General features: G+C 47.6%; 1 protein-coding gene across 1 annotated transcript in view; it reads left to right on the plus strand.

Annotated features, from left to right (window-relative positions):
- The window catches only part of ttn.2 (titin, tandem duplicate 2), a gene marked incomplete at its 5' end in the record, with an annotated part of 209,766 nt that overhangs the window by 97,161 nt on the left and 86,523 nt on the right, over nucleotides 1-26,082 (plus strand). The window contains 39 exon segments of the mRNA XM_079224802.1: nucleotides 207-257; nucleotides 346-741; nucleotides 835-1,113; nucleotides 1,484-1,753; nucleotides 1,852-1,991; nucleotides 2,084-2,210; nucleotides 3,156-3,422; nucleotides 3,528-3,794; nucleotides 4,148-4,411; nucleotides 4,975-5,114; nucleotides 5,325-5,451; nucleotides 5,573-5,839; nucleotides 5,992-6,258; nucleotides 6,401-6,667; nucleotides 7,976-8,115; nucleotides 8,193-8,319; nucleotides 9,778-9,920; nucleotides 13,061-13,184; nucleotides 13,640-13,906; nucleotides 14,929-15,026; nucleotides 15,098-15,266; nucleotides 17,516-17,785; nucleotides 18,150-18,416; nucleotides 18,859-19,137; nucleotides 19,742-20,150; nucleotides 20,240-20,364; nucleotides 20,454-20,720; nucleotides 21,114-21,383; nucleotides 21,473-21,772; nucleotides 21,854-22,156; nucleotides 22,276-22,463; nucleotides 22,585-22,699; nucleotides 23,407-23,694; nucleotides 23,779-23,930; nucleotides 24,121-24,268; nucleotides 24,395-24,694; nucleotides 25,068-25,355; nucleotides 25,433-25,729; nucleotides 25,845-26,031. Of these exon segments, the coding sequence (XP_079080928.1) occupies nucleotides 207-257; nucleotides 346-741; nucleotides 835-1,113; nucleotides 1,484-1,753; nucleotides 1,852-1,991; nucleotides 2,084-2,210; nucleotides 3,156-3,422; nucleotides 3,528-3,794; nucleotides 4,148-4,411; nucleotides 4,975-5,114; nucleotides 5,325-5,451; nucleotides 5,573-5,839; nucleotides 5,992-6,258; nucleotides 6,401-6,667; nucleotides 7,976-8,115; nucleotides 8,193-8,319; nucleotides 9,778-9,920; nucleotides 13,061-13,184; nucleotides 13,640-13,906; nucleotides 14,929-15,026; nucleotides 15,098-15,266; nucleotides 17,516-17,785; nucleotides 18,150-18,416; nucleotides 18,859-19,137; nucleotides 19,742-20,150; nucleotides 20,240-20,364; nucleotides 20,454-20,720; nucleotides 21,114-21,383; nucleotides 21,473-21,772; nucleotides 21,854-22,156; nucleotides 22,276-22,463; nucleotides 22,585-22,699; nucleotides 23,407-23,694; nucleotides 23,779-23,930; nucleotides 24,121-24,268; nucleotides 24,395-24,694; nucleotides 25,068-25,355; nucleotides 25,433-25,729; nucleotides 25,845-26,031 (8,650 nt within the window).

Genomic DNA, 26,082 nt, shown 5'->3' on the forward strand with positions numbered 1-26,082 from the left:
CATTTCAACATCAGTCCAACATGTGTTCTCATCCCATCTTTACACTTCTGTTTCTTATTCCATCTCCTCATGGTGTAAATTCACTGTCAAGTCTTTCCATTATCTCATATATCTACCATCACTTCATATTCACGATCCATCCGAGTGAACGTTTCATATCTCTCAGCACTTTGACATGCCGACTCATTTGAACTGTTTCTGAACAGATGGACAACCAGCAGAAGAAGCGGGAAGAGGAAGAGGTCGAGGGCTGAAACGTGAGTCTGTTTCAATGAACCTGTTTTGTTCTACTTCCTGTTTGGCAAAATGCAAACGTCAACTGGCTGTCTTTGCTTTGTACTCCAGCCAAGCAGACCCCGTCCCCTGGAGAAGGAAGGGGCCGCGGCCTGAGGCCCGGTGGAAAAGGCCCGTCGCCACCAGAGGACCCCTTCGGAGGATTCAAGCTCAAAGCCGTCCCCCTGAAGTTCATCAAGAAGATCCAGGACATCGTGCTGCAGGAGGCCGAGTCCATCGGCTCGTCCGCTGTGTTCGAGTGTGAGATCTCTCCCTCCACGGCCATCACCACGTGGATGAAAGATGGCAGCAACCTGCGCGAGGACCCCAAACACAAGTTCATGGCTGACGGCAAAGATCGCAAGCTGCACATTATTGACGTGCAGCTGTCCGACACCGGGGAATACACATGTGTGGGCAAGAACGCCGGGAAGGAGATATCATGCACAGCCAAGCTCATCGTGGAAGGTATGTATGTCTCTGTAAGATGTTGTGAAGACCATGAATAGTACCTCGCCAATGTCAAATAGCTCAATGTTCTGCTTTATGATCTCGTCACAGAGCTGCCTGTGAAGTGGATCAAAGAGCTGGAGGAGGACACCTCGGCTCTGAAGGGCCAGCCTCTGTATATGACCTGTGAGCTGAACAAAGAGAGGGATGTGATATGGAAGAAGAACGGAGAGGTCCTGAAGAAGCAGGCCGGCAAGGTTCAGATCAACATCATCGGCATGCAGCACGCCGTGACCATCCAGAACACCACCTTGGCCGACGCCGGGCTCTACTCGTGTGAGGTGGCCGGCCAGGAGGACGTCAAGACCGCAACCAATGTCAAAATCATTGGTGAGCAAAAGAGGATGCGCACTAGGAAACACAGGGTTTCTAAATGCTGGGAGAGAGCTGCCTGGGGGCACCACGTTTTGGCCTGTCCTTCATGAGAAATGTCACAATACGCTGATGACATGCAATGATATATTTAAATTTTTCTGAACAATGTTTTCCATCTTGATGTCAGCAAAGTTCAGATAATCATATTCACATCTTGGACAGATCAGGAGAGCCTTTGAATGTCTCTCTCCAGTAAAGAGAAGCTTGTTTTTGTTGCTCTGTCCTGCCTCAGACTGAATGTTAGTCACATGTAGCACATTACAGGTGCACACCGTGATTCTAATGGTTCGTTAGACACTGACTCAGTAACGTTCTCCTCCCATAGAAATCATCAAAGATTGGATCGTGAAACCACTGAGGGACCAGCATGTGAAGCCGAAGGCCGAGGCCACATTTAGATGTGAGCTGTTCAAGGACACTCCCAACTGGAAGTGGCTGAAAGGAGAGACCGAGCTCACTCCTTCTGACAAGGTGGAGATAAAGAGGGACGGACAGGAGCTGACGCTCACCATCAAGAACTGTCAGCCCGACGACGTGGCAGAATACGCCATGGAGGTGGAGGGACGCGTCTACACGGCCAAGCTCACTCTTGGAGGTTTATCTTCTACTCTCCTTCCTTTTATAACTCCAGTCCCTCTCTCAGTGTACCTGTCGTTTGCTTTTTAAAGAGTACTGATTCCACCTCTTTCTCAGAACGGGAGGCGGAGATCCTGAAGCCTCTGGCCAGCGTGGAGGTGATCGAGAAGGAAGACGCCATGTTTGAGACGGAGATCTCTGAGGAGGATGTTCCAGGAGAATGGAAGCTCAAGGGAGAGGTTTTGACCAGATCCCCGGTAGGACTTCATGGACTTGTTTCTTTGCATGTATTCCTACTTTTGTGTGACTTTATACAGACAATATAAATGTGCTGTGATGTATTCACCAGATGTGTGACATCCAAATGGAGGGTGGGGTTCGTAGACTGACTCTGAAGAACTGCCAGGTGGATCAGGCCGGAGAAGTGTCCTACCAGGCCCTCAATGCCATCACCAGCGCAATGCTCAATGTCAAAGGTAAGAAGAACTCCTGGTCACACATGGACCATGACTTCAGGGTGTTAGCTGTAAGAATAAAGGCGTAAGGTCCGTGGGACATTAAATAAAGCTTCATGGCACGGGAGAGCGGACCTTAGATCTTTATTTAGGAGGGTGGATGAGTTCAATTCTTTATTTGTGTCATCCTTTGAGACTTTATGCAGCCCGGAGAGAAGAGGAGCGACTGTGGTGTGACATCACATCTATTTCCTACGGTCGAAAAGGGTTCTGTGTGTTTTATTCTGTTGTCTGTTCAAGGAACATGTTGTATTTGTTGTCTGTTTAAGGTCAGTCGTCTGTCAGTTTCGACATTGTGTGAAAATGTGCGTGGTGATGTCATTCTACAGAGAATGTGTATCGTCTCTGGTTAAATGTTTTATGTTAGATCTACGTTCAGTGGCCAGTTTATTTGAACCAGCACCGCGGTCATGAAGGGTCCCTCCACCAGACGGGAAACCACTGAGCGTTAGCAGCTGGTCTAACAGGTGGTCGACGTAAACGAGAGGCGATCGGTGAAGGAAGACGAATGACGGATGAAGATGAAGATTGAAAGTCAGCTGTCCAAGAAGAAGAAGGTCCTTCCTCGTGATGAAAGCCTCAGTCGAGCTTCATGAAGAGACCTCTCTACCAGCCAGACGTGGCAGCCTTCAGCGGCCCAAAGCAGATCCCGAATGCACAGCGACGTGGTTTTACTTGGATGACCTCCACGACCTGAAGACGTCTCCAGTCGGGTTTCTGTAGGACGCGATGTGTTAGCCAGCATCTAGTCATGAAGTCCCTTAGGTCTGATAGTATGAGAACTACACGGTACTCTGTAAACTGGCCACCGGCTGTAGACTGCCTTCCCTGTTGTTGTTGTTGTTGTTGTTGTGTTGTTGTTGTGGTGTTGTTGATGTTCTCTACCCGTGTCATCTTTTAACCCAGAGATCGAAATGGACTTTGTGGTCCCGCTGAAGGACATTTCTGTGCCTGAAAAGAAACAGGCTAAGTTTGAATGCACCATCACAAAGGATGTCTCTAAGGTCATGTGGTACAGAGGCGGCGACGTCATCACCACAGACCAAAAGTATGACATCATCGATGATGGAAAGAAGCATATGCTGATCATAAACTGCTGTGAATTTGATGACGAGGACGAGTACACCGTTGCTGTTTTAGGCAAAATATCCACAGCTCGCCTCACGGTGGAGGGTAAGTGCTGCACCGCCAAGCTCTTTGTTACCGTGACTCCCTTGAGGTGGTTCACTGCTCTTTCAAACTAACTCGTATGGATATGCCTCACTAACGCCATCACAGGTATCAGGCTCAAATTCATCTCGCCGATAAAAGACCAAACGGTGAAGGAAGGCACGACGGCTCTCTTTGAGCTGGAGCTTTCTCACGAGAACGTCCCCGTCACCTGGTACAAGAACGACGTGAAGATCCACCCGAGCAGGACGGTGGTCACTCGCGTGGACGGGAAGAAACACGTGCTCGAGATGAAGGAAGTGACCCTCGATGATACCTGCCAGATTAAGGCAGAGGCCAAAGGAATTCCTTCCATGGCCAACCTGACGGTCATAGGTAACCCACCAATGATCCACCTGTCCTCCTCCTGTCTGTCTACTTCCTGTCTGTCTACTTCCTGTCTGTCCTCTTCCTGTCTGTCCTCTTCTTCCCCACAGCTGTGTGTCCATGTCTGTCTCTGCAGGTCCACAAAAACAGTCATTGTGTTTGGAGGACGATTTCTGTCTTCTGGTTCACTCTGTCGTGTATTTGTGTTCCTTGTCTTGTTTGACTGTCTTGTTCAATGTTTGGACCGTGTGTGTGTGTGTGTGTGTGTGTGTGTGTGTGTGTGTGTGTGTTGTTTTGTGTGTAGTACACATGTGGTGTATGTGTTGTTCATGGAGAGTCACCCAACAATGTCCCCCTTCCAGAGGGAGATGCGTACTTCACAGTGAAGCTGCAGGACTACACTGCAGTGGAGAAGGACCAGGTGGTTCTAGATTGCGAGCTCAGCAAAGACGTGGAAGTCATGTGGTACCACAACGAGGCCGAGATCAAGACCTCTAAGATGGTGGCCGTTAAGGCCGAGGGCAAACGCAGAACCCTGGTCATCAAGAAAGTGGGAGACAAAGACAAAGGACAGTATGTGTGTGACTGTGGGACGGACAAGACGACGGCGACGCTTCACATTGAAGGTAAAGAACTCGTGACAGGCGACTTCCCGCTTCTTGGCACGCCTCTGTAGCTTCATCTGCCTCCTAACCAAACCTCCAGACCATCTGCAGCTCCTCCTCATCCCCACCGTGTGACCATGTGCTTTCTCTCATCCCTCCATCCTTCTGGAAGCGGTAGAAACGCACTACAAGAGTTCCTCCCTGACGATCGCCGTCCTGTTGACGATCAGTCTCTCTTGTAGTGTTCTTCCACCGTATCTTCTGTTTGTCTCTTCGTGTGCTCTTTGGAGAAACTAACCCTTTATTGTTCTTCAGTCTATGCTGAAGAACTGTGACACCTCATCTAACAGGTCCATAAAGAACCGAGTGCCCCTTAGAAGTTGCTCTTTGGTGGGATGTGAGGGTTCAGAGAAGTCACCACTGAGGGTCATTCAGTTCTCTATGGTCCGGTGAAGAGGTTGCTCAATGAAGGTGGTTCCCGTAGTGTCTGTGCCCGTCTGTCGTCTCAGTATTTGTCTTTGTATTCATGTCACGTTTGTCTGGATGTATTCAGTAAGAGTTTCTTCCCCTCTCTGAAACGTCAGCTCGCCACATCAAGGTGGTTCGGCCGGTGTACGGCGTGGAGGTGTTTGACGGAGAGACGGCTCGGTTTGAGGTGGAGCTCAGCGAGGACGACGTCCACGGCCAGTGGAGGCTGAACGGAGAAGTTCTCAGTGCATCCGCCGTACGTCTCCTCAAAACACACCTCTGCAGATATTCTCTCACCTTTGGTTGGGTTCACTTTGATTTTAGCCAGACGTGGTGATGTCACATGTTGAGGTGTGACTCGTGGGAATGTTCGATCTCTCGTTAGCTAACAAATGAAAGTGGACCGACCGGGGCCTTTTCTTTGAATCCTCTTTTATTTACTGAAAAGTTTGTCGCTCGTCTGCAGGACGTTGAGATCGTGGAGGACGGCGCCAAACACACGCTGGTGTTGTACAACTGCAAAGTGCCTCTAACGGGCGAGGTGGTGTTTACCGCCGCCAACGCCAAGAGTTCTGCTAACCTGAAAGTGAAGGGTGAGCGTTCCCGTCCCGGCTCCACCTCTTTTAGACCGCACCGTGCTCGGGGTTCTCTTCTTACCGTTGTTCAGTTCTATGTCACGACGGCGTGATACTGACCGTCTGTCTAAACCAACAGAGCTGCCCGTCTCCTTCATCACGCCGCTGGCCGACGTGCACGTGTACGAGAAGGACGAAGCTAAGTTTGAGCTGGAAGTTTCTCGAGAGCCCAAAAGCTTCCGTTGGCTGAAGGGATCTCAAGAGTTGTCCAACGATGATAAGTTTGAACTCCTGGTGGAGGGAAAGAGACACACTCTTGTTGTCAAATCTGCCAGATATGAAGACGAAGCCAAGTACATGTTTGAGGCTGAAGATAAACGGACGTCTGGAAAGTTGATTATCAAAGGTAAATGGTGCGATGGTGCTTTTGAACGCATCACCACCGCCATCGTCTGTGTGTGTTGATGTCTCACCGCTGTGTCACGACTCTAGATCCAATCCCCTCTATGTGTGTGTGTGTGTGTATATATATATATATTTATAATTTGTGTTTGTCAGGTATTCGCCTCGAATTTATCAAGCCCATTAAGGACGTGACCGTGAAGGAGCGTGAAACCGCCGAGTTCAGCGTGGAGCTCTCTCACGACGAGATCCCGGTGGTCTGGTACCGGAACGACGTCCGCCTGCACCCCAGCAAGGTGGTGCACATGGCGGACCTGGGGAAGGTGCACACGCTGGCCTTCAAGGAGGTCACCATCGACGACACCTCCATGATCAAAGTGGAGGCCGCGGGCAAAACCTCGGAGGCCATGCTCACCGTGCTCGGTCAGTATCCCCGTGAGGTTCCTGCAATGACACCGAAGACTTGACCCGGGTGAGGACCTCTGGGCCTCGTTCCCCGATCCGAGTTCCTAAACTGTGAGCTGCTTGTTGTTGTTGTTTGTTGTCGTCACGTGTCTTCTTGCAGAGGGAGACCTGTACTTCACGGTGAGGCTCCAGAACTACACCGCCGTGGAGAAGGACGAGGTGACTCTGTCCTGCGAGCTGAGCAAGGCCGCCGCCGAGGTCCGGTGGTTCAAGGGCGGCGACGAAATCTTTCCCTCCAAGAACATTCTCCTCCAATCGGACGGCAAGAAGCGCACAATGGTGATCAAGAAGGCGCTGAAGAGCCACATGGGAGCGTTCACCTGCGACTGCGGCACCGACAAGACCAGCGCCGACCTGAACATCGAAGGTAAGGCCTGCGGACATCAGGCCCCGCCCCCAGACCCCGGGCAGGACTGGCCCCGCCCACCGGCCCGAAACCCCGCCTCTCTCTGGCCGCCTCCCCTCCGTCCTCCACCACTGTGTCCTGCTTGTGTCCATCTTCATCATAACTGTGTATATAAACGCGAATATGGACTCTGAAGAAACAACGGAGACATGAATATGTTAATGTCTCTTCACTCAGACGTTCATATGAGCGTTCATATACAAACACATCGCTTTACTTCATTTCATTGATTTATATTGTATTAATTATGAATATGTATATTTTACAGGAAATTTCACGGTACAATTTCAACCACTTTTCCTGCAGAAAAGATCAAATTTAACTGATAATGAGAATCTAAAATACCGTTAATTTAAGGCAAAATTATGATTATAAAAGTATGATAATTAAAATAAAAACCAAGCACAGAAAACATAAAAGCAAGCGTATGAATTAGGAGCTGAAACTGTGTTAGTCAGGACATATTTACAAGATTTTAAATGTAATACAAACTATTGTCTAGAAGTGTTAATCACAACATTATAAACTTCACAATCAAGTTATGAAACTGAAGTTGTTTGTTTTACTTTACAGAGAAATACGTGTAGGCATTTGATCCTTTCTGGTAGTTTCATTAACATAATTCATAAATGTCCTCATAACCATTGAGACTTTTATAAAGAACCTGATGTGTGAAATGTTATTGATTTCTTCTGCTTTTGCAAAAACTGTAAGTCGCTCTGGATGAGCGTCAGCTGCTCGTCCAACATGTCACATGTCTGTGTGTCCTCATGTCCTCGTGTCCTCGTGTCCTCATGTCCTCGTGTCCTCGTGTCCTCATGTCCTCGTGTCCTCGTGTCCTTGTGTCCTCATGTCCTCATGTCCTCGTGTCCTCGTGTCCTTGTGTCCTCGTGTCCTCGTGTTCTCATTTTTTTTGTCCTTTTGTCCTCATGTCCTTTTGTCCTTTTGTCTTCGTGTCTCTGTGTCTGTGTGTCTTTGTCTTCATGAGATGCAGAGTTTTTTGTTTCACTGTAAATGTCTTCATATCTTTGTGTCTTCATGTTTATGTGTCTGTGTGTCTTTGTGTCTGTGTCCTCGTGTCTTTGCATCTTTGTCTTCATGAGACACAGAGTTCTTTGTTTCACTGTAAACTACATGATACTATATATATATATATATATATATATATGTATATATATATATATATACATATATATATATATATATATATTCCCCTCAGTCCGCTCCCCCTCTGTCTGGTTTCCTCTGACGTTTTCTTAACCTCTGCAGAGCGCGACATCAAGGTCGTGCGCCCGCTGTACAGCGTGGAGGTCACCGAGACCGAGACGGCCAAGTTCGAGACGGAGATCTCAGCGGAGGATCTCCACTCCACCTGGAAGCTGAAAGGAGAGACGCTGCACCCGTCTGCCGTAAGATCAACACCGAGGGAACGCTGCAGCTGGAGATGAATCATTGCTCTCATTGAACGCTGGGTCTCTGTTCTCAGGACGTGGAGATCAAGGAAGAGGGGTCCCGACACATGCTGATCCTCTTCAACTGCAAAAAGGACATGGCCGGGAGTGTCGACTTCTCTGCAGCCAACGCCAAATCATCGGCTCACCTCCGGGTCAAAGGTGAAACAACGCGACACAAAGTCCTCCTCTTTGCAGACGACACTGTGGTTTCTGCTGGGAAGGGAGGGATTTATACCATGATTTTTTTCTTGATTTTAACAGGTTAAACCGGTATTTTGCACATTTAAATAATAATGTAGGTGAGGAACAATTATAAAAAATGAATCCTGCACACTTATCTGCAGTTACAAATACTAGTTATTTAAACCGTTTTCTTAAAGAGGAAATCACTAAAAATGTTGTGCTATAAATCTCTGCGTGAAAGTTAATGTGTGAATCAATAATCCGGTTTGAGGTTCAGCTAGCTCGATGCTAAGCTAGGCTAATTGATCATGTTTAGCGTAAACATGAGAGAAAACAAATGGATTAATAAACTCATTTATAAAGACACAAACATGTCCTCCAGAAGCTACAAGCTAAGACCTTACATATTGTTTTCATGAAATTATTTAGTTTTTAATTCATACGTTTAGGTTTCCTTCAACAGGTTTGTCATTGAGGATGAATTTTCATGATTGTTAATAAAAATCATTTAAATACAAGAGCTGTAAAGATAAAAGCTTCTGGACTCAAAGAGTTACAAGTTTGATCTTATTAAATATATTGTTATATATTATTAATATATATTCAGCCACTCATTGAACTTTAAATTAAAGAACCAGAGTTTATGACACTTTGTTCTAGTGACAACTTATTTTTACAATAAACAAATATTTATTTATTAAGGTGAAAGAATATGTTTGTGTCTTTCTGTTAAATCGGACCTTTTACAAGAAAACCTCAATTTATACTAAAACATGTGAGTCTTCCTTTAGCTCTCGGTTCTTCTATATATAATAGTATAATAGTATTTTCCTGTCGCTACATGATCAGTGGTTAGCGTTCACTTCAACATGAAGTTGTCTCGGACCCCTAAAGAGCTGCTGGCTGTCCGCCTGGCGATGACATGTCACTTTAACTGCGGTGCTCATGGGCTTTAATCCGGCATGTGAGGAAGCCGGCGCTGAACCTCGACACGGCGCGTTAATTAAATGACATGCCGGACCCCAGACCGCTCGGTCTGCTGGGTAACTCCTGCAGCAGCTCCACATTCTCCTTTTCCAGGAAATACTTCAGGCCGGTGATTGACGGGAGCAGATTGAATCCCCCGATGGGTTCGGCAGAGGTGGGCTCTCGGCCAATAGCGGCCCTCGGTTATTTTAGAAAGCGCACGCCTTATGTAGAGCGGGTCGGCGGTGATTGGCAGCGGGAGGACGCGACCCCGGCCCTCACTGGTTTCTGCGGGCCGCATGCTAATGAGCTAGCCCCCCAGAGCCGCGTCCCCGAGCGCCGGCCTCCACTTGTCCCGAGGCGTGCAGCGCCGGCCCGCAGCATGAGGACCTCTGAGGATTAGCTGCTTCTGTCTGAGTGGATCTATTGACCCGGGGGGCACTAACATGTCTTCTCCCCAATCCAAAGCCCGGGTGATCGGCCTGGCCAGACCCCTGGACGACGCCAGCGTGACGGCGGGCGAGACGGCCACCTTCGAGTGCGAGCTGTCCTACGAGGGCATCGCCGTCGAGTGGTTCCTGGGGGGGTCCAAGCTGGAGCCCAGCGACAGAGTAAGTCCACTTCCTGATACGCTACACCTGCTGGCCTGCGGTCCCGGTCCCGGGTCCCGGTCCTGGTCCTGGTCCCGGTCCCGGTCCCGGTCCCGGTCCGGAGCCAGGCCGCCTGTACACAATGTCCAGGGCCTCGGCCCCGCGGCCGTCTGCATATAAGGGCCGGCCGCCGCAGGCTCAGGATTCCAGCCGAGCACTCGATCCTGGGTTTGAGACGCTGGAGCTTTTCTGCCCCGCAAGCGTTTCTGCAGGTTATTTTTACTGCGCCGCGCGAGGCGCTGGGCAGATGGCAGCGGAGCCGCTTGACAGCTCTGCAGAGCGTTCAGATCCGTGTGATTCTCTGATGTAACCCCAGAAGTGTGAGTGTCCCGTGACGCCTGAAGGCTCTCTGACGTTCACTGCACATCAACAGGCCGGACCAGTCCGTGTCGGTTGTTTGCATCAAAGAGGAAAGTCATGGACAGATTTTACATTCAACATTACTGCTAAAACACAAGATAAATATTCACGCCACCAACGTGGAATACAGGATTTCTGACAGGAAACAATGAAGCTTTGGTGCTTTAATCCTGATAGAAAACTAGACTCACAGAAGTTAGTTCTTTATTGTCAGTGAGAACTTCATGAACCTTTAAATGTTCTGTATTGATGTTTACTAGAGGTTATTGTTATTGTTATTGTCTTTTCTTTGCTGGAAATAAGAAAAAGTTGAAGTCAGTAAAACAATGAACATGTCTCTTCAGCTGCAGCTGGTTGGAGATTTACATGTTCACTTCATCTGTCAATCAAAACGTTTAACCAAAACATAATTCACCAAAAACAATTTAAGAAATACAGAGAGTAGTTATTGTTTTTCTGTTGTTACTCTTGAGATAAATGATCATAATCACTAAAAGTTGAATTCCTCTGCTGGGTCGTGTTTCTGTGGGTGTGACATACATCTGCGGGGGTCAAAGGTCACACTGTTTAAATCAGGCAGGGAGCAGCTGCCGCCTCCATCAGCTGTCACCGCTCAGCTGACTCAAAGAACCCAAACTTCACTCAGTTCCTCCCTGAGCCTCTCAATGTTCATGTAGTGCAGCCTGACAGCGTAGGCCATGCTAACCCTGCTGCTTACCGGACTCTGCTGAGCCCGTAGGTGGTGCTCAGGGCACATTAAACCCCCTAGTAACTCACTCTGTTGAGCCTGTAGGTGGTGTTCAGGGCAGATTAAACCCAGGTATGACTATTATGAGCCTGACAGGTGGTGTTCTGGGCAGATTGAGCCTGTAGGTTGTGTTCAGGGCAGATTAAACCCAGTAATGACTAATATGAGCCTGACAGGTGATGTTTAGGGCAGATTAAACCCTGCTAAACCTAATATGAGCCTGACAGGTAGTGTTCAGGGCAGATTAAACCCAGTAATGACTAATATGAGCCTGATAGGTGGTGTTCAGGGCAGATTAAACCCTCTGATAACGCACTCTTTTGAGCCTGTAGGTGATGTTCAGGGCAGATTAAACCCTGTTATGAGAGCCTGACAGGTGGTGTTCAGGGCAGATTAAACCCTGTTATGAGAGCCTGACAGGTGGTGTTCAGGGCAGATTAAACCCTGTTATGACTAATATGAGCCTGACAGGTAGTGTTCAGGGCAGGTTAAACCCTGGTATGACTAATATGAACCTGACAGGTAGTGTTCAGGGCAGATTAAACCCTCTAATAACGCACTCTTTTGAGCCTGTAGGTGATGTTCAGGGCAGATTAAACCCTGTTATGAGAGCCTGACAGGTGGTGTTCAGGGCAGATTAAACCCTGTTATGACTAATATGAGCCTGAAAGGTAGTGTTCAGGGCAAATTAAACCCTGTTATGACTAATATGAACCTGACAGGTAGTGTTCAGGGCAGGTTAAACCCTGTTATGACTAATATGAGCCTGACAGGTAGTGTTCAGGGCAGGTTAAACCCTGTTATGACTAATATGAACCTGACAGGTAGTGTTCAGGGCAGGTTAAACCCTGTTATGACTAATATGAGCCTGACAGGTAGTGTTCAGGGCAGGTTAAACCCTGTTATGACTAATATGAGCCTGACAGGTAGTGTTCAGGGCAAGTTAAACCCTGTTATGACTAATATGAGCCTGACAGGTAGTGTTCAGGGCAAGTTAAACCCTGTTATGACTAATATGAGCCTGACAGGTAGTGTTCAGGGCAAGTTAAACCCTGTTATGACTAATATGAACCTGGCAGGTAGTGTTCAGGGCAGGTTAAACCCTGTTATGACTAATATGAGCCTGACAGGTAGTGTTCAGGGCAGGTTAAACCCTGTTATGACTAATATGAGCCTGACAGGTAGTGTTCAGGGCAAGTTAAACCCTGTTATGACTAATATGAGCCTGACAGGTAGTGTTCAGGGCAAGTTAAACCCTGTTATGACTAATATGAGCCTGACAGGTAGTGTTCAGGGCAAGTTAAACCCTGTTATGACTAATATGAAGCTGACAGGTGGTGTTCAGGGCAAATTAAACCCTGTTATGCCTAATATGAGCCTGACAGGTGGTGTTCAGGGCAGGTTAAACCCAGTTATGACTAATATGAACCTGACAGGTGGTGTTCAGGGCAGGTTAAACCCAGTTATGACTAATAAGAACCTGACAGGTAGTGTTCAGGGCAAGTTAAACCCTGTTATGACTAATATGAACCTGACAGGTGGTGTTCAGGGCAGGTTAAACCCTGTTATGCCTAATATGAACCTGACAGGTAGTGTTCAGGGCAAGTTAAACCCAGTTATGACTAATATGAACCTGACAGGTGGTGTTCAGGGCAGGTTAAACCCTGGTATGACTAATATGAGCCTGACAGGTGGTGTTCAGGGCAAGTTAAACCCTGGTATGACTAATATGAGCCTGACAGGTAGTGTTCAGGGCAAGTTAAACCCTGGTATGACTAATATGAACCTGACAGGTAGTGTTCAGGGCAAGTTAAACCCTGTTATGACTAATATGAGCCTGACAGGTGGTGTTCAGGGCAAGTTAAACCCTGGTATGACTAATATGAACCTGACAGGTAGTGTTCAGGGCAAGTTAAACCCTGTTATGACTAATATGAACCTGACAGGTAGTGTTCAGGGCAGGTTAAACCCTCTTCTTGACTCTGTTGAACAGGTGGTGCTGAAGGCGGAGGCTAAAGTCCACAGTTTTACTCTGAGGGATGTTCGATTGAATGAAGCTGGACAAGTTAAACTCACCGCCAAAGACTTCCAGACTGATGCCAACCTCATCGTCAAAGGTAAGATCTACTGGTTCTACTGGACTCTGATGACTCTACTGGTTCTACTGGACTCTGATGACTCTACTGGTTCTACTGGACTCTGATGACTCTACTGGACTCTGATGACTCTACTGGTTCTACTGGACTCTGAGGACTCTTCTGGTTCTACTGGACTCTGATGACTCTTCTGGTTCTACTGGACTCTGATGACTCTACTGGTTCTACTGGACTCTGAGGACTCTTCTGGTTCTACTGGACTCTGATGACTCTTCTGGTTCTACTGGACTCTGATGACTCTACTGGTTCTATTGGACTCTGATGACTCTTCTGGTTCTACTGGACTCTGATGACTCTACTGGTTCTACTGGACTCTGAGGACTCTTCTGGTTCTATTGGACTCTGATGACTCTACTGGCTCTACTGGTTCTGCATGCCCCTTAAACAAAGCTGAACCAGTGTGTTTGTGCCTGCAGAGCCGGCGGTGGAGTTCTCCAAGCCGCTGGAGGACCAGACGGTGGAGGAGGAGGCGACCGCCACGCTGGAGTGTGAGGTTTCCAGAGAGAACGCTGAGGTGCAATGGTTCAGGGACGGACAGGAGATCAGGAAGACCAAGAAGTACGAGATGATCGTGGACGGATACAAGAGAGCGCTGGTGATCCACGACTGCTCTCTGGACGACTCCAAGACCTACGCCTGTGACGCCAAGCACTTCAAGACCTCCTGCTTCCTCAACGTGGAGCGTGAGTACAGCTCATAGAACACACGGCTAGAAGAGCTAAGGAACCTTCTAGGACCCTGGTACTCCTCACTACAGGAACCCTCTATTAGGGAAACCACTTCAGGACCAGATCCCTCAACAAGGTTTAAAACCTCTCTTAGATTAGAGGAACCCTCAATGACACCAACAAGTTAAAGAATCACTTTATGAGTCAAGAATAAATAGAATCAAATAAAAATAAATAAAAGCTCCTGATAAAATAACCCTCAATAAGTGTTAAGGAACCCTAAATGAGACTTCAGGAACCTTCTCGACAACGTTAGGGAATCCTTCGTTAAAGTTAAGGAACCCTCTCTAAATGTAAATAGAGGGTTCCTTCAAGGACCTTCTATAAAAGCTAAAGGACCCTCTCTAAGTGTTAAGGAACCCTCTCGACTAAGTTAGGGAACCCTCTGTAACAGCTGATCCTTCCATCATGTTCCTCTTATCTGGGTTGGGGGGTACCTTTGACCCTCTCCTTGGGGAACCCTGAGGTGTTCCTGGGCCAGAAGAGTCAACCCCCGACCCCGGGGCCTCTTACCAGTTAGACTACCTGGAAAACCCCCAAAGAGAGCCGTCCAGGAGGACCCCATCAGACTGCTGAGGGAACCAACAGAACCACATCATCTACATAGTCGAGAACAATTCTGAGGTCCACAAACTGGAACATTCATAGAATTAAGGAACCCTTAACACAAAGATTAGAAGTTGAGTTAAGGAACCCACATGAAAGCCAAAGAAAACTCTTAAAACTACTAATAATACGATATGATGATATAATGATATGATGATGATGATGATGATGATATAATAATATGATATGATGATGATGGTGTTGATATAATAATATGATATGATGATGATGATGATGATGATGATATAATAATATGATATGATGATGATGATGATGATATAATAATATGATATGATGATGATGATGATGATATAATAATATGATATGATGATGATGATGATGATGATGGTGATCATCCCGTGTGTCCACAGCTCAGCATATCGAGTTCTCGAAGCCTCTTCATGATGTGGAGGTGAAAGAAAAGGAATCTGCCAGGTTTGAGTGTGAAGTTTCCAGAGAGGACGTGAAGGTGAGTCTGGTGGTGAGACGAGAACGAGGGACGTGGAGGTGACGGTCTCTGAGATCTCCTCTTCTGTGCAGGTCCGCTGGTTTAGAGACGGAAGTGAAATCAGAAAGGGGAAGAAGTACGAGATAATCGCTAAAGGTCGGCAACACGTCCTCATCGTCCACAAGTCCGTGTTTGACGACGAGGCCGAGTACGAATGTGATGCTAAGACCGCCAAGTCCTGCGGCATGCTGACCGTCATCGGTAAGACTCTGGTGGTGTTGTTTATTGTTCGTGTTATTACATTGTGTTACAACATGAAAACATTGTGTTATAACATGAAAACATTGTGTTATAATGTTAAAACATTGTGTTATAACGTTAAAACATTGTGTTATAATGTTAAAACATTGTGTTATAACATGAAAACATTGTGTTATAACGTTAAAACATTGTGTTATAACATGAAAACACTGTGTTATAATGTTAAAACATTGTGTTATAACGTTAAAACATTGTGTTATAACATGAAAACATTGTGTTATAACGTTAAAACATTGTGTTATAACATGAAACATTGTGTTATAACATGAAAGCATAGCGTTATAACATGAAAGCATAGCGGTATAACATGAAAGCATTGTGTTATAACATGAAAACATTGTGTTATAACGTTAAAACATTGTTATAACATGAAAGCATAGCGTTATAACATGAAAACATTGTGTTACAACATGAAAACATTGTGTTATAACATGAAAACATTGTGTTATAACATGAAAGCATAGCGTTATAACATGAAAGCATAGCATTATAACATGAAAGCATTGTGTTATAACATGAAAACATTGTGTTATAACGTTAAAACATTGTTATAACATGAAAGCATAGCGTTATAACATGAAAACATCGTGTTACAACATGAAAACATTGTTATAACATGAAAACATCGTGTTATAACATGAAAACATTGTGTTATAACATGAAAACATTGTGTTATAATGTTAAAACATTGTGTTACAACATGAAAACATCGTGTTATAACATGAAAACATTGTGTTATAACATGAAAACATCGTGTTACAACATGAAAACATTGTGTTATAACATGAAAACATTGTGTTACAACATGAAAACATTGTGTTACAACATGAAAACATTGTGTTATAACGTTAAAACATTGTGTTATAACGTTAAAACATTGTGTTATAACGTTAAAACATTGTGTTATAACATGAAAACATTGTGTTACAACATGAAAACATTGTGTTATAACATGAAAACATTGTGTTACAACATGAAAACATTGTGTTACAACATGAAAACATTGTTATAACGTTAAAACATTGTGTTATAACATTGTGTTATAACATGAAAACATTGTGTTATAACGTTAAAACATTGCTACAACATGAAAACATTGTGTTACAACATGAAAACATTGTTATAACGTTAAAACATTGTGTTATAACATTATGTTATAACATGAAAACATTGTGTTATAACATGAAAACATCGTGTTACAACATGAAAACATCGTGTTACAACATGAAAACATTGTGTTACAACATGAAAACATCGTGTTATAACATGAAAACATTGTGTTACAACATGAAAACATCGTGTTATAACATGAAAACATTGTGTTACAACATGAAAACATCGTGTTATAACATGAAAACATCGTGTTATAACATGAAAACATTGTGTTATAACATGAAAACATTGTGTTATAACGTTAAAACATTGTTACAACATGAAAACATTGTGTTATAACATGAAAACATTGTGTTATAACGTTAAAACATTGTGTTATAACATTGTGTTACAACATGAAAACATTGTGTTGTAACATGAAAACATTGTGTTACAACATGAAAACATCGTGTTATAACATGAAAACATTGTGTTATAACGTTAAAACATTGTGTTATAACATTGTGTTACAACATGAAAACATTGTGTTGTAACATGAAAACATCGTGTTATAACATGAAAACATCGTGTTATAACATGAAAACATTGTGTTATAACATGAAAACATTGTGTTATAACGTTAAAACATTGTTACAACATGAAAACATTGTGTTACAACATGAAAACATCGTGTTATAACATGAAAACATTGTGTTACAACATGAAAACATCGTGTTATAACATGAAAACATTGTGTTATAACATGAAAACATTGTGTTATAACGTTAAAACATTGTTACAACATGAAAACATTGTGTTATAACATGAAAACATTGTGTTATAACATGAAAACATTGTGTTACAACATGAAAACATTGTGTTACAACATGAAAACATTGTGTTACAACATGAAAACATTGTGTTACAACATGAAAACATTGTGTTACAACATGAAAACATTGTGTATTTGTACTCATCATGGTACAAAGCAGATGTTTAGCGTGTTGACCCGATGCTCAGGAGGTTTCTGAAGGAAGAGTCGTAGTGAAACTCTTGAGTGAGGCGAGTTGTTCTGACGTCTGTTCCTGTCGCTGCAGAGGAGGAGGCCCGGTTCAGCAAGAACCTGTCCAGCGTGGAGGGCACGGAGACGGACAGCGTGAAGCTGGTCTGCGAGGTGTCCAAACCCGGCGCCGACGTCACCTGGTACAAAGGAGACGAGGAGCTGCCGGAGGGCGGCCGCTACGAGCACATCGTGGACGGGAAGAGGAGGATCCTCCTCGTCCAGGACCTGAAGATGAGCGACGCCGGAGAGTACACCTGCAGGCTGAGTCCCAGCACCAAGACCTCCGGGAGCCTGAAGATCAACGGTGAGGAAGACCTCGTCCCGGCTGCACGCCTCTGGAGATAAAGACGGTTATACTGATTAGAAACATGACCGGTCTAAATGAAGGTTTACAACACAGAGGAGGAGCTGCAGACTTTAGTTTACACAAATTAATGAATGAGATTCATTATCTGAGTGTGTAAATAGTTTGTATGACTTACTAACTATGACTGAGGAAAGGTTTTGCTGCCAAGATCATAATCTATTTTCCACCTGTTCTTCAGTCATAAAATCAGAAGGTGAAAACCTGGATGTTATTCTTAGCGTCGGCCTCTCAGGGCTTCTGTAGGGAAGTTCACTGGCCGCTTGAAGCCCTCTGACCTCTGGCGCTGCTTCCTGTGTTCCAGAGCTGGCGGCTGAGTTCATCTCCCGGCCTCAGAGCCAGGAGGTGGTGGAGGGCGAGAAGGCCGAGTTCTCCTGCTCCGTCTCCAAAGACTCGTACGAGGTGAAGTGGCTGCGAGGCGACGTGCAGCTGCAGCCGGGAGACAAGCACCAGATGGTGAGCGACGGCAAGAGGCGCTCGCTGCTCATCACGGGCTGCGAGCCCGGAGACGAGGGCGGCTACGTGGTGATGATCGGGACGACCAGAGCCGGCGCCGACCTCACCGTGCTGGGTAAGCCCCGCCCCCTCCGCCGTCTTTGACTTGACTTGCAATTTACTGCAATGTGTTCACTGCTGACTGTTTTTATTTCTGCATATTTGTTTTTATGCACCTAACTGATCATCTTTATTTTTGTTTATTTGCACTCTTTCCTACTTTTATCTTCTTTTTAGCGCATCAATCAGACATTTACAGATATTTTTCAGACAATTGACATTTTTGATGATGCTCATTAGTTACTTTTCAACTCCAAAAAAAGTAATTAATGGTGTTAAATATTGACATTAAATAGGTGTGCTCAATAATTAAGAACATTTTCACCAAACAAAACATAATTTAAATATGGGAAAAGAATTTGCTTCACATTCCAACTTCAGTTAAATTTTGAGCAAACCCATTTGCAGAGATTGAGCCTCACAATGACACGCTGGTCTCTGGTGTTTCTGTCCTGCAGAGAAGCTGAAGGTCATCACGCCGCTGAAGGACACGGAGGCCAAAGAAGCTCAGGAGGTGGTCCTGAACTGCGAGGTGAACTCCGATGGAGCGAAGGCCAAGTGGCTGAAGAACGAGGAGACGATATTCGAGAGCAGCAAGTACGTGATGGTCCAGAGAGACAACGTCTTCTCCCTGAGGATCAGAGACGCCCAGAAGGGAGACGAGTCCAGCTACACCGTCATCCTGACCAACCAGAGGGCGGAGCAGGCCAAGAGCACCTGCAGCCTCACGGTCAAAGGTCGGTGACATCCTAGGTCCTCAGTAACAGTCAGTGTGCAGTTTATGACGCTGGTTTAGAATGTCTGTATTTATATTGTACATTCATTTTCTGCTTTTTACGTAGACTAGAAAAGGCTTCAGGCTATGGTCCCATTGTGTTTTCCAGTCCATAAGTCCCATTTATAGTCATCTACAGGCATCTATTTACAAAGAAATGTTCAGACGGAAATAAAAACCTTATACTTTAGTGTGTTCAAACTCATATAACTCAGTGTCAGCAGCACTTAAAGTGATTCTGACTATTGAGGGGAGAAGCTTCAGATTGTTACCTTTCAAAAGAGACCAAGACCATGCATTTACTCCAAATAGTTCAAGTACAGCTCCGTTTACTTTGGGTTTACCTGGATAGGTGTATTAGGCACATTTTACAGGAACACTAAGAGGTTAAAGAACTTCAGTCCTGATCATAATGACCAACACTGGATTGATGCGTTAAACACTACAGAGCTCACATGGATCTTTAACCCAAAGTACATTCTGTTCCTTCTAATCCACAATGAACCTTGTCTCAGTCTCCGTGGTTTGGAGCGTCTCTCACGTGTTGTGGTGCTTTGTGTCTTCAGAGGAGAGTCTGAGGATCGTGGTTCCTCTGGAGGACATCGACACTCAGGAGAAGAAGACCATCAGCTTCTCTTGCAAGGTCAACCGGCCCGACGCCACCCTGAAGTGGATGAAGGCCGGCGAGGAGATCGTCCTCAGCAAGCGCCTGGTCTACCGCGTGGACAAGGACAAGCACACGCTGACCGTGAAGGACTGCACGCTGGCGGACGAGGGCGAGTACACCGCCGTGGCCGGGGACAACAAGTCCACCGCCGAGCTGATCATCAGCGAGGCGCCCACCGACTTCAGCATGCAGCTCAAGGACCAGACCATCACCGAGTTCGACGACGCAGAGTTCACCTGCAAGCTCACCAAAGAGAAGGCCGACGCCAAGTGGTACAGGAACGGACGCGAGATTAGAGAAGGACCGAGGTGCGTGCTTCAGGAACGCAGGACTGTGTTACGTTCATGCTTTGTGAAGGTTCGAAAGGCTTTTCAATGACTTGTGTTTACTCTCCCAGGTACACGTTTGAAAGAGACGGGAAGCTTTGCACGTTGCGTATCAAGGAGTGCAGGCCGGACGACGAGTGCGAGTACGCCTGCGGCGTGGACGAGAAGAGAACCAGAGCCCGGCTCTTTGTCGACGGTACGGTTCTCCGGGTCCTTCGGTGTAAACCAGTTCCTCTTCTGCTGCTGCTCCAGTTGACTCTTCATGAATGTGTTCCCGTCCCGCAGAGACCCCGGTGGAGATCGTCAGGCCGCCTCAGGACGCCTTCGAGCCGCCGGGCTGCGACATCGTGTTCGAGGTGGAGCTCAACAAGGACCGGCAGGAGGTGAAGTGGTTGAGGAACAACATGACGGTCGTCCAGGGAGACAAATACCAGATGGTGAGCGAGGGCAAAGTCCACAGGCTGCAGGTCTGTGAGATCCGACCTCGAGATCAGGGAGAATACAGGATCGTCGTCAAGGACAAAGACGCCAAGGCCAAGCTGGAGCTGGCAGGTGAGGGCCGCTAAACACCGTCACTGAGGACCGCTGTGTGTTCTGCTGATCCAGGAGAGGCCGGGACTCTTTCGGGGATCGATCAGTAGTTTGTTTCAGTCGCCGTTGTCAGACTCGGGACGAAGGTCTGGAGTCTGACGACGAGCAGGAAAACACTAAAAGTGAAAAGTTGCTAAACTCAAATGAGTGAAAATGAAAACAGGATGTTTTTAGTGGTGTAACGGATCGGCAAATTTAACTTTGAGAGATCTTCAATCATTGATCCTTATCGGCAAATACAGGTCGTTTTGTTAGCCGTTAGCGTTGCTGCTAACGTTGTTAGCGCTCCTCTAGTTGATTTCAACACAGTGAAAGTTGTGAGTTGTCTCTGACGGCGTGTCCTCGCTCCTCCAGCCGTGCCTCAGATCAAGACCACAGACCAGACCTACGTCACCGACGCCAGGAAGCCCATCTCCATGGCCGTCCCCTACAGCGCCTACCCGAAGGCCGAGGCCGACTGGCTGTACGACGGCGCGAGTCTTCCCAAAGACAACGTCCACACGTCTGCCGACCGCACAGAGTTCCTGCTGAAGGACCCCGTGAAGTCTGACGAGGGCCGCTACAAGGTCATCCTCAAGAACAAGCACGGCCAGGGAGAAGCCTTCATCAACCTGGAGGTCATCGGTGAGTCGAGATGAAGCTGTTCACTTCCTGTTTCTCGGCTCGCTCGCTCTTCTGCCAACGCAACCGTTTCCTTGTGTCTTCTTCCCCAGACGTCCCCGGACCCGTGAAGAACCTGCAGGTGGTCGACACCGCCGACGGCGAGGTCAGCCTGGCGTGGGACGAGCCCGAGAGCGACGGCGGCAGCAAGGTCACCGGCTACGTGGTGGAGAGACGCGACGTGAAGCGCAAGACCTGGACGCTAGCCACCGACCACGCCGAGAGCCCCGAGTACACGGTGACCGGCCTCCACCGGGACTCCATGTACCTGTTCAGGGTCTGTGCCAGAAACCGGGTCGGCAGCGGACCCAACGTGGACACCGACAAACCCGTCCAGGCCAGGAACAAGTTTGGTGAGAACGACGCGGTGGATCTCGGGATGCGCACGCGACGCGGCGCTCTCGGTTCACTGACGTTCTCCTGATCACTTTCAGATGTTCCCGAGGCTCCGCTCAACGTGACCGTGGGGAACGTCACCAAGTTCGGCTGCAGCGTCTCCTGGGAGCCGCCCGAGTCCGACGGAGGCTCGCCCGTCACCTCCTACGTCGTCGAGCTGCGCGACCGGACGTCCGTGAAGTGGACGCCGGTGCAGGTGACCAAAGCCGACGAGCTGAGCGCCGTCATCAACGACGTCATCGAGAACAAGGAGTACATCTTCAGAGTCAAAGCTCAGAACAAAGCCGGCGAAGGCAAGCCCAGCGCCGCCTCCCGGCCCGTCAAGATCATGGACCCCATCGGTAAGTCTGGATCCCGTTAGAGTCCGGTCAGAACTTGAAGAGGAGCGCAGCCCGAAAGGCTGCTATTACTTCATATCACGTACACCCAGTCATGCTGTCTTTGTGTCCGACCACTGCAGAGCGTCCCAGTCCTCCTCAGAACCTGGTCTACCAGGACCAGAACAAGAACTCTGTGCAGCTGAGCTGGGAGACTCCTCTGAGCAGCGGAGGCAGCATGATCACCGGATACATCATCCAGCGCTGCGAGGAAGGAACCGACAAGTGGCTCCGCTGCAACGCTCGGCTCTGCCCCGACCTCTTCTACAAGGTACCAGATGTCTCTTTGTAAAAGTCCTCTCTTTGTTTTCACACTAAAAGTCTTTCAGCTGCTTTACACCCTCCAGAGTTTCACTTTATTTGAGCACCGTCCCGTTAATCTTTTACTTCAGGTGTCGGGTCTGAAATATGGAACCAAGTACAACTACAAAGTGTTTGCTGAAAACGCCGCCGGAGTCTCTGACCCGTCGAACATCATCGGACCTCTGCTGGCCGACGACACACACGGTGAGACAATCATGTCTTCATGGATTTTAATTACTGGCAGGGTTCTTACGGTCATGGAAAACCTGGAAAAGTCCTTGAGTTTTCAAATGGTTATTTCCAGGCCTGGAAAAGTCCTTGTAAATGTGTTGTATTCATGTGTTCATGTAAATGTGTTACATTCATGTGTCCATGTGTTCATTTACGCTGAGTTTGAAATAATGAATATGCTTTTAAAAGAAAGACTCAAAATATAAGCAGGCATACATACAGGCATCTATATAAATGTTTATTCTTTTAATCAAACTATTGTCTCATTCATTTGAGTCATTTAAGGTTTACTGTATGCTTTGTGTTCTCATTGTTAGTTTAAATACTACATTTACTCACTTTTTACTGTTTACACCCAGATTTCACTAAATGTTTGTCATGACATTTGGTTTAAAGTCATGAAAAAGTCATGAAACAGCATTGGTCAGAGTGTGATGAACCCTGTACTTAGTTATGTCACACTGTGAAGTAACACATCAGCTGTGAATCCAATCCTGCTTCTATAGAATGTGTAGAATGTTGCCAAAGTGTAGCGTTTGCAAACAGAACCTGGCAGCTGCTTCACAGTAAAAAGGCCCTTTACTAAACTAAAGAATGATAAAATACAAGTTGATGTCCATTCTTTCATAAAAAGCACATCCAGCGCTGCAGTTCCCATCATGCCTCTCTTCCCTCCCCAGTCGGCCCGTCCTTCGACCTGAGTGCGTTCAAAGACGGCCTGGAGGTGATCGTCCCTCAGCCGCTCACCATCAGAGTCCCCATCACCGGATACCCGACGCCCGTCGCCAAGTGGACCTTCGGCGAGAAGGAGCTGACCACCGCTGACGAGCGCGTCTCGCTGACCACCCGGTCCACGTTCGTGGAGCTGATCGTCACGCCGAGCGTCCGCCCGGACAAAGGCAGCTACAGCCTGACGCTGGAGAACGACGTCACGGCCGTCAGCGGGGAGATCGACGTCAACGTCATCGGTAACGACGCTAACCTGAAAAGAACGGCGTGTATTTCCTTGTTTCTATTGTTGGGATGATTTTACATCCGTTTGTCTCCTCCAGCGGCGCCCAGCGCCCCGAAGGACTTCAAGGTCCTGGAGGTGACCCGGCAGCACGTCCACCTGAGCTGGGAGGCTCCAGAGCACGACGGAGGAAGTCCTCTGACCGGCTTCCAGGTGGAGAAACGGGACTTGTCCCGCAAGACCTGGGTCAAGGTACGACCGGAACAGCTCAAGTCCCTGAAATGAACGGAATGAAGAACGTATATTCAGTTCAATCAAATACAACCAAACTAATCTCTTCAATGAGTTCTGCAGACGTTTGATCACTTCAATGTTAGTGATAAACGCTTCTAACGATAAGGAACAACAGATGTCTGAACTCTATCCCTTTGTTCTGTCCCAGGTGACCACAGGCATCCAGGATCAGGAGTTCACCGTCACCGACGTGGTTGAAGGGAAGGAGTATCTGTTCAGAGTCACCGCCTGCAACAAGTGTGGACCCGGAGAGCCGGCGTACATCGACGAGCCCGTCAACGTGTCCTCTCCCGCCAGTGAGTCAGACCAGAGATACTGAAAGCCTCAAGTTCAGAAAGAAGGTCCTAAAAGGACTAAAGAGTCTTAGGAAGTGTGGTGAGAAGCTGTAGTCTTTTCTCACGCCTCTGTCCCTGTTCCTCCAGCCATCCCCGACCCTCCAGAGAACCTGAGGTGGAGAGACAAGTCGGCCAGCGGCATCTTCCTGACCTGGGAGCCGCCCAAGTACGACGGCGGCACCGGCATCCGCGGCTACAATGTGGAGCGCTGCCAGAGAGGAACCGACAAGTGGGAGCCCTGCGGGGACATGGTGCCGGAGCTGAAGTGCCAGGTGACGGGTCTGACCGAGGGCCAGTGGTACGCCTACAGGGTCCGGGCCCTGAACCGACTCGGAGCCAGTCGACCCTGCAAGGCCACCGACGAGATCCAGGCCGTTGATCCCAAAGGTACCTTCAAAATGTCTGATAGTGAGGAGAACTAAACCTCATCAGAATATATTCTACATTAATGTTCAGGAGAGGAGCTCGAGAGAAACAGAAACATGGCACAAATTCTCTAAATGTACCTCCAGAATCATCAAGAACAAGATGAACGGAAAGAATCTGTAGTTGTAAATAAACAAAACTCAGATGTGATTACCAACAGTGAACACCGGGGGGAGCTCTACAAGACACACTTTGAACTACAACAAGTGGCATGCTGGGGAATATTCACTGTTGTGTGAAGATACTGCATTGCAGTTTTTGTAGTAATCAGAGTAGTTGATTTACTTTGCAGATGATCTGTTATCTCTAAACTGACCCTTAACCGTCCATGCAGAGCCTCCAGAGATCCAGCTGGACGCCAAGCTCCTGGCCGGTCTGACCGCCAAGGCCGGCAGCAAGATCGAGCTCCCCGCCGAGGTGACGGGGAAGCCGGAGCCCCGGGTGAAGTGGACCAAGGCCGACCTGGTCCTCCAGCCGGACGACAGGGTGTCCATCGACACCACGCTGGGTCACTCCACCGTCACCGTCGCCAAGACCAAGAGAGACGACAGCTGCACCTACATCATCGAGGCCACCAACAGCAGCGGCCGCGCCACGGCCACCGTCGACGTCAACATCCTCGGTAAGACCGGTACAGTTGAAGGTTTCCACAGAGACTTGGTTCGTTTCTGGTTAATTAAATGAAACGTTCCCCCACAGATAAACCCGGCCCTCCGGCCGCCTTCGACATCTCCGAGATCACCAACGAGACCTGCTTCCTGGCCTGGAACCCTCCGCGCGACGACGGCGGCTCCAGAGTCACCAACTACATCGTGGAGCGCCGAGCCGCCGACAGCGAGATCTGGCACCGGCTGTCCTCCACCATCAAACTGACCACCTACAAACCCGTGGGCCTGGTCAAGTTCAAGGAGTACGTCTTCAGAGTCTTCGCTGAGAACCAGTTTGGAGTCGGTCCACCGGCGGAGCACCCGCCCATCATTGCCAGATACCCCTTCGGTAGGTCGCCCGGACGGAGAGCTGAGGCTTTGGTCCAATCGTCGGGGCTTTTTCTGTGATGAACGTAGGACGGCGGTATAATATTGTACATTCACCTCACCCCTCTGGTCCTCAGACACTCCTGGAGCTCCTTACAAGTTGGAGGCTTCGGACATCGCCAAGGACTCTGTGACCCTGGCCTGGTACGAGCCGGATGAGGACGGAGGAAGCCCCATCACAGGCTACTGGGTGGAGCGGTACGAGCCGGACCACGACAAGTGGATCAGATGCAACAAGCTGCCCATCAAAGACACCAACTACAGGCGAGTCCTCCTGCCGCCTGCGTCTCTGCAGAGTGCTGCTTCATGTGCTCC

Source organism: Taurulus bubalis (genome assembly GCF_910589615.1).
Source record: "Taurulus bubalis genome assembly, chromosome: 1".
NCBI lineage: Eukaryota > Metazoa > Chordata > Actinopteri > Perciformes > Cottidae > Taurulus > Taurulus bubalis.